We start from the raw sequence: 8,916 nt of genomic DNA, 5'->3' as shown, positions 1-8,916 counted from the left end.
CGTCCGTGCTGGTTTCGTTCGGTCTTCTGACGGAGAAGACGACAGACGCCGGAGGAGACACAGTGAGTAGAGTCGTCGTCTTTCGTCGTTTCGATCGCCTTGTGGGCGGAGAAGACGAGAAAGAAAGAAAAGAAAACAATAAAGAAAAGAAAGAAAGAAAATAAAAAATTTAGAACCTTTTGTATGCTGACAAGTGGTTAAAACCCCCACTTAAAAACGGTTTCCAAAATCCCTAGTTAACGATCGATAATCCCCTCTTTATTTTGTTTTGATTTAATTAAATGGGTTATTTACTTTAAAAACCCACTTAAGAATCAGCGATAATCTTGGTCTTACAAGCTGACCGAGATTAAGCCCACCCGAGGTAAGAATGGTACTGCTAACACCCTCAATAAGTGTCATCTCTCTTTCTTTATCGTTTTTTACTCTCTACGCTTATTCTTATTTTATCTTGTATAAATCTAATAGGCTAAATAAAATTTTGAATGTGAAAATGAGTATTTGGATTTATTTTAAAAGCTTTAGATTTTTTAGCTAAAAATTAAAATTCCACATTGAGAAGAAAAGAAAAAATAGATGTTATATATAACACTGACAATAAAAGTTCGATAATTTGGAGCACTAGAAAAAATGACCAAGATTATGCAAAACCACTCACGTCGGCTATGTCGAGCCGGTTTAGACTCGAGTCAAAACTACTTTGTCTGTGTTTTGATAGAGTTTCTTAATTAGAGTGCTTTGATAGAGTTTCTTAATTAAATATATTAAAATTAAAATCTTATAGTTTTAGATGAATTTTTGCAATGGTTTAACTAAATTGTAGTAAGCCTAAACTCTAAAATTACTTGAAAATTCGAAAACTCATAGTTTAAAAGATTTCAATAACAATGGATTTCAAATTAGTTTAGTAAATAACATTAGAGATTTTTTTTAAAAAAAATTGTTTGAATAATAGTGTATTTGTTATTTTAATACAATTCAATTTAAATTATCAGATTTTTTCAAATAAGTATTTCGAAATAACATAGATAATAAGTTTAATACTTTATTTTCAGGTGATACAAAATAATTTCACACATGGTTATATCATGAGATTTAAAAATCGCACATAAAGGTAAGGTTTGTTTTATAGAATGATTAAAGATACTAGATTTTTTAACCGCGCTACGCGCGGATAAGATATTATATATATTTATCAATTTTAAAAAATAATGTATAATATTGTATTACATTATTTAAAGAATATAAGATAAGACTACATAACATAAATATATTTTTTAAATTTCTTTGTGAAAATCATTATGTTGTTTGATTGTTGTACTTGATTCGCATAGATATTTGTGATAGATGAATAACTATATTTTTATTATCAGTAAATAATATATATTTATTATATAATATAAAAAAAATGAAATTATCAGTAATAAAAGGGGAATATAAGCCTCAAATAGGCTGTCTACGTAGGATAGGAAAATCAACCAATCAGAGAGTCCGAAGTTGCCACATCATCTCATTTATTTTTTCGTAAAAAAATGAAAAAACAATGCGAAGGAAAGGATCGAACCCGGGTTACTATGACTTAAATATAAGGCAGTTACCACTAAGCCATTGAAAATTTCTTCAACACATATACAAAAATCACTAAGTATGTAATCACAAACTCTTATGTACAGTTAAGATAATATGAATTCAACTTTCAAGACTCCGATACTTTGTTTTGTAAAAAAAAATAAGTAAATGACTAAGCTAATATATTCTTTGAAAGTGTGAGAACATTGACAAACATAAAAAAACATAGTTTTTTGTTTTCGTGACAAAGTTAAGAATTTTGTAAAAGTAAGTTTAACATATAAATTTTCGTTACAAATATGAAAAAGCATTGATTTTTGTACAATTTTGACAAAACAACTCAAAACATAGTTCTCTATTTTCTTAATAAAATATTATTTATGGATGCAATAATTAAATATATCAATTCAATAATTTTGTAATTTATAGACAAAACAATAACACAACAAATTTTGAATCATTTGTTTAACCTATCGATTTCTTTTCATGAGAATCCAACTAAACAAGATAAAAAAAAACAATTAGATTTACAAATATTTAATTACCATTTTATTCAATTTTGATTAATTACAAATTGTAATAATGTATCTTTTTGAAGTTACAAAAAAATAACAAAAAGATTATTTGTAAATAACAAAAAAACAATTAGAAAGAACATGGTGTATTGTAGTTAAGTAGTTGGTTTAGTGTAGAAAGTGATTTACAATTGTATTTAAACGACTCTTCTTCTCGTTTACATTAATGAAGATTTATTTCATAATCTTTTTCTCTCAGTCTTGGTCACATTGATAATCTGGAAAAAAATCGTGGATTTATATCTTCGCTTCTATTTTTCTTTAGAGGTTCCATTAGTCTCCAACCAAGGATATCAGTAATGAGTCACGGTAGTCGTTCTCTTGCCAATTTTTCATGGCGATGAGGCTTGATTTCGAAGACTTCTTGAAAGATTTATCCGTTTCAGCTGTACCGGATGATAATATATAAAGTTATGCCAAATAACGTTTCTCATTTTGTTCTTTCTGATTTATATGAATTTGTGCTTTTTGAATATATTATTGACAATGTGAATGCAATTTCGCGTGGTTAGACTTCTTCAATTCCTAATGCCCGTTTCATTTGACGGTACTCAAGCGTTGAGTCACGGGAATTTCGTATACTTGTGATCCTAGAAGTCATCAATTCTTACAAGTTGATCACTAAGATCCATCATATTCTTCACGGTTTTAGGACATGTCATTATCATCAATTCGTTATCTTTGAAGGCCAGAACTCGCGATATGATTGCTTGAAGGCTTAGTTTTCGTGTTCTGTCGTGTTGACTGTTGAGACTTGAGAGTCTTGGGTCAAAGATAAATTAAAAAGGAAAAAAAAAAGAAAAGAAGGGAGAGGAATGCATAAGTTTTCACGTAACAAAAGTTAAGAACTACGAAAAAAAAAATGTTAAGAACTACGTTTACTGATCTTTTTTTGTGTTTCCTGTTTTTTTTTAAAATGTAACCATATATATTAACTTCACAAATTTTGCCACCCCATTTGCTGTAAACGAGTCAAACCTTAAATTCTTGGATGTCAAAAAAAATAAACGAGTCAAACTCTGATTTCGTTTTTGGCATACTAAAGTTCAACGGCGTTTAGACGAGTGCTTTACCCCTATTACTAGGTAGTAGATATATATATCATTTTTGAAATTACATATTATGATTAAGTATAATATATGGTATACCTTAAGCGAACGTTAAACACAACTAAATGTATGATTCATTTAATTATAATGTTATCGACTCAGTGATTATACGTGATTGTATATATGTGGTCACTGGAGCCAATTACTCCTTTTGATGTTGATCAACTTCCAAAAGATAATGGTAGATCAATAACATATTATAAGCAAAATAATAAAAGAGTGAAACAAATAAAGTTTAGCTCTAGAAATATGAAAACGTAGTTACAGTATAAAAGCAATTGAAAGAAATTCCATCCTCTAAAATACATAATTAGTTTTCAATAAAAAACCAAAAATAACAAAAAACTTTCATAAGATAATAAATTAAAGTCTTCAATTCTCTTGTTGTCGAATCAAAATGTGCGGAATAGAATCCTGAAAGTCAAAATATTTTTTTAACATCAATACTATTAAAAAATACTAATTATGTTAACTATTTATTAAAATATTTTTAAATCATTATAAATTCACATTGATTTGTAGTACATTATATACGTGATTGTATAAACTCACATTATAAACTCACAATTTCTCCAAATTCCAGCCATCTTTATGATCAATACTCTATGGTGTTTTGTTTTGGGATGGAGATTAAGAGAGGCTTCGGGTTACTCAATATATACTATCCTCTTAACATTATGTTTAGACTTATTCTTGGGTGAACCTAGAGGTTCACCAACCAATAGAATTGTATTATTTCATATTCGATATTTTTTTATAAAAAGGAACAAAATATTGTTAGTTTATATTATGTTTTTAAAATAAAAAGATAAAAAGAAATAAAAAAAATAGTAGTAAATAAAAAAAATATTTTTTAACCAGCAAAACACTAAACCCTAAATCCTAATCCTTAAAACCTAAATCCTAAACCCTAAACCCTTGGGTAAACCCTAAACCCTTGATAAATCATAAACTCTAAATCAAAAACACTAAACACTAAAACACTCAAGGGTTTAGGGTTTTAGTGTTTAGTGTTTTTGATTTAGAGTTTATGATTTATCAAGGGTTTAGGGTTTACCCAATGGTTTAGGATTTAGGGTTTAGGGTTTAGGGTTTAGAATTTTGGGATTTAGGATTTAAGGTTTAGTATTTTGCTGACGACGTTAAAAATATTTTTTTTTAATTCTTTTTTGCTGTAACTACTATTTTTTTATTTTTTTTTACCTTTTTATTTTAAAAACATAATATAATTTGACAATATTTTGTTTATTTTCTTAAAAAATATCTAATTTGAAATAATGAAATTCTATTGGTTGGTGAACGTTTAGGTTTACCATAGAGGGTAAACCCAAGAATAACTCTACGTGATAAATAATTAGGCACGTCATATTAGCTCCAACTAAAAACACCACGTGAATACAACATCTAAATGGTCCAGTTCGTCCCATGTTCAATACATAATCATATTCGTACAACAGATAACTAAATTGGTTCCTTACTGTGGTCATACAAAAGAAAGCTGGACACATACATGTGATTATACACAAAAGCACGATTTTTTCGTACCATCTGAACATACATGTCATCATACACAAAAACTTGGTCAAGGTTGGAATAAAAGGAGGTTGCCTTATGTTTCTTGTGGCTAGCTCTATGGCCACCTAAAGCCTGAAAAGAAGAGAAGGTCCAGTCACATGTTTTGCTTTGCACTGATAAACGTAGAAGGTCCAGTCACATGTTTTGCACTGATAAACGTAGCTGTCAGCTTTACCACCACCGTTAGATGAAGAAGTCTCTAGGAACCTCCTGCTGCTAAATTTATACGTGTTATTGTTGTTTGTTTCGTGGTTAGGTATCTTGAGCTGTGGAAGAGAGTGGCCTTGGGAAAGGAGGATCAAACAACTGGCTATGTCTAGATCTTCCTCGTCTTCTTCGGCTTTCAATGTTGTTGGGTTGTTGTTAGAAGACCAAGAGGCTGACGAAGATGAAGACGTGATCACACCATCCTTCTTGTGGTTCTCCACATTATTGCCTAAGGCGTTTTCTTTGGAATCAAGATAAATGTATTCCTCTATAACGTCGCGTGCGGGGCAAGAAACTATAGGAGGAGAGATAGAGAAATGAACAGGTGATTGTGGACGTTGTCGCTTTGTCCGCTTCCCTTTGAGGATCAGTGATTGCTCCTTTGAGGTTGCTATCAGCTCTTCGAACGCTTCCATCAAGATCAGGAGATAAAGGCTAACACAAGATAAGAGGATTTTTGTTAGTGTTGATCATGGATCTATGATTATATTTACAACCGAGATTATATGATGTATTCGAAGCTGAATGAAAATAACTAAAGAACGTCGTTGAGAAAACTGTGTACATCGAAGATATGTCAGAAGGAAAGTCATCGAGATTATTATTATAGTTCTGTTAAAAAAAGTCATGTTTTCATTAAACTCAGTTTTTTTGTGAGAAACGTTCTCTGCGTGACACATACGCTTTTTGGTAAATGAAAGCTTCTCATGAAGCCACGTCATCTTGCCAATACACCATTAAAACTTTTAAAAGTGTTTATCCTTTAATATATAGGGGATAGTATTTTCTTAAAAGAATATAAAATTTCTTAGTTCTCATTTTTAATTAAAATATAATATCTTAAATAATATTTTATCTATTTCATGGTACGTGATATTTAAAAAAATTCACATGTACAAAAAATTATTTTTAAACTAAAAGTTTATTATTTATCTTTCTAAACACAATTCAACCAATACAAAAACAATACAATGAACACAAATGATAAAAAGAAAGGAAACATATTTAGTTTTAATTAAAAATTGAAACAATTATTTAAATTAAAATACATTTTTCTAAAACATCACTTATCATGCAGAATAGGAGAGTTTGTTAAGATTTGGTTGTTTTCTTACCTGCACTCATGTAATTAAAATAAATTAGGAGATGATTGGAAGTAGCTTAATTTTATATTTTTTTGCTGTAGAAATAAGACTGTGGATTTTTTTTTGCTATGGTTGTTAATATTTTGCCGTAGGATTTTAGCTATATGTTTGAAAAAATTTAGTGACTTGCATATAAATTTTCTAAAACAAAAAATAAATGCTCTACATTTATTGCTTTCTATAGCTAAAAAAATAAATATCTATAGCTTTAAAAAATCCTTACAAGGCATGATTGGTAAAGATTTATACTTTAGAAATAATTTAGGCTGTAGAAAGATCCTACACCACTTCTAAAGCACTTGCCAATCAACCCCTTAGTTTACAATTTTTTATATATATTTAATTGGAAAAATACTCTATCTATGTTTTCAAATTTGAAAAATGCATTGATTGAATTTTTTTTTGAAAATTACACTTATAATATATGTTAAAAGACATTTTGACCATGATTAAGTTAAATATTATCCTTTAATGACTAAAAATAAATTTCAAAATTATTAGATAAATATATTAATGATCTAATAAATGAAAATATATAATTGGATAAATCTTTTAAAATATTTCAATGTTTATCTTTTTGAAAATCTATAAATCTTATAAACAGAAACTTTTACGTAACTAAGTTATCACTTTCCCAATACATAATATAAGATCTTATATGTTAAAATTCATCATCTCACCAAATTTGCAAATATGAAAAACTTTTCTCTCCACTAATGTTTATAGAACTAGGAACAAAACATTGTCAAGTGATAGAGAACTCATGTGTCCATAAATTGGTAAATTGGTCGTTAGTATATCATAAATTTCAATTGAGGGGACACAAATGTTGTCTTGATTCTGAAATTCGCAATGCAAGCTTCGATCTATGCCATTTGGAAGGAAAGAAATTTCTGTCTCCACAACTCTGTCTCCCGACCCTCAGCATCACTGGTCGAAAGCAAGGACAATCTCAGGGTTAAACTGGGTTCTCTGTCATGAGAGCAAAGAAACTTACCATAAACTGTACTTACGTCTGTAGTCTCCACCTAGTACTTATTTTGTTTTTGATGAAGCAGATCGATAAGATATGAGTTCTATGATGTAAATATGCGGGTTCATTGGCATTTTTGTACTTTGATTTGAAATTTTGGAAAATTTTAGAAAAAAAAATTCAGTTGAGGAAAAATACGTACGCAAAACTTATAAAGTACTTTATCAACAAAAAAAACTTATAAAGCACAAGGACACTGAATCAAAATTTAGTAAGTTCCAAAAATGTGAGATTTCTTTATACAAAAGATTGTGTCGTCAACTATGGTTGTTTTCATCTTCTTTTTTTTTGTCGTCGATTGTTTTCATTTTTTATTATTATTTGTTGTTTACTTAAAATATTTAGAATATTAAGTTTAAGATTTTAATGTAACTATATATTTTAGTTTGGATAATTTAGTCATTTAACTTAAGAAAAGTGTACTTTTCAAAAGAAATAAAGTATAGTGTATTTTGCAAAATAAAATCTCATTGCAGAGTATTTTTCCAAAATTTCCCCTTATTTTAAATACATAAAAACTTAAAATACGAGTTCAAATAGGTCAAAAATATATTTTCTAAATATTTGGATGCACATGATTTAATTGGATTGAGAAATTGGTTCATGGAGCTATCTCTCTTTAGGCAGGTGTCTTGACCATGTTCTATAGAACATTGATTATATTTCTTAATTAAAATTTAATAAAATCACAATATTTGTATACTACAAAAGCAAATACTGTGGAAATGTGTACTATTGTTACAAAATAACTATGAGACTAATATACATAAATGAAATATATTAAAATGATAAACCTGAAATTATAACATTCAAATCTTCATGTAAGCTATTAAACAGATTTGCTGTTTATCCATTTTAAAACATCTCATTCTTTTATTCTTTATACTATAGAACAAGGGCTCACCTTATTGTAAATCCCCATTCATCTTTTGATCAATAAATTTAATATTTCATCAAAAAAAAAATTCCTGTTTCTATTTTTTACATATTTTATCTATTTGTAATCCTCTCAATTTAAATTCAAATCCCATTCTACTTTTCGTACTAGCAGTTAAACGTTCATGTTGTAGCAACTTCAAATTAATGAAGCTAGTGTATATAGAGACGTTAAAAGAAAACGCTTAATGCTTTTTTAACTCCACACGTTTGAAATGCTATTTTCATAATGAATTTAAACAGTTAATGTAGTATACTAAAGAATCTATTTTAAATTTTGTTAAAGTGAAATTCAAGTCTATTTTAAGAATAACTAATCAGTTCAGATATGATAAAATCAATCATCTATACTATTAAAGCAGGATCCTATTGTCATAATTACCTTAGGGGCATGTTTCCTTCACTAACATTGCATGTTTCATTAAGGGCAATTAAGTAATATTAATAACAAATCTATATTGGGTCATTATTTTTGGATCCAGCCCAAATCAAATCTCTCTTGGGCCATTTGGGCCTATTAAAAAATCAGATTCAATTCTCACCTTTTTTTTCCTTTGGACCATTGAGTCCAAGTTCAAATAATTTTTTAGCAACTATTCTTAATTATTATTTTTTTTATTTTCTTAATATAATTTAAGCATTCATAAAAATAATTGAATTTTTTTATTGAAAAGTATAAATCTTTATTAAAAGTATATAATTTTTTAATTAAAATATTAACCCCATAATAAAATTAATTTATCAGAGTTATACCAACTTAATTATAC

The 8,916-nt window shown here is 28.3% G+C and overlaps 1 protein-coding gene across 1 annotated transcript; it reads right to left on the bottom strand.

Annotated features, from left to right (window-relative positions):
* Nucleotides 1-1,327: 1,327 nt before the first annotated feature.
* Nucleotides 1,328-5,451, bottom strand: LOC106341517 (zinc finger protein ZAT5-like; the record flags this gene model as incomplete). Its single annotated transcript, XM_013780274.1, has 3 exons — nucleotides 4,970-5,451; nucleotides 4,812-4,928; nucleotides 1,328-1,355 (listed from the first exon to the last, which is right to left on the bottom strand). Coding segments are annotated over exons 1-3 (627 nt in total), but the record flags the coding sequence as incomplete, so codon positions are not given.
* Between the last annotated feature and the right edge of the window lie 3,465 nt (nucleotides 5,452-8,916).

The sequence above is a fragment of the Brassica oleracea genome, chromosome C4 (assembly GCF_000695525.1).
Source record: "Brassica oleracea var. oleracea cultivar TO1000 chromosome C4, BOL, whole genome shotgun sequence".
NCBI classification, from domain to species: Eukaryota; Viridiplantae; Streptophyta; class Magnoliopsida; order Brassicales; family Brassicaceae; genus Brassica; species Brassica oleracea.
Note: the sequence above shows the minus strand (reverse complement) of the source record. Positions and strands in the feature narration are given on the sequence as shown.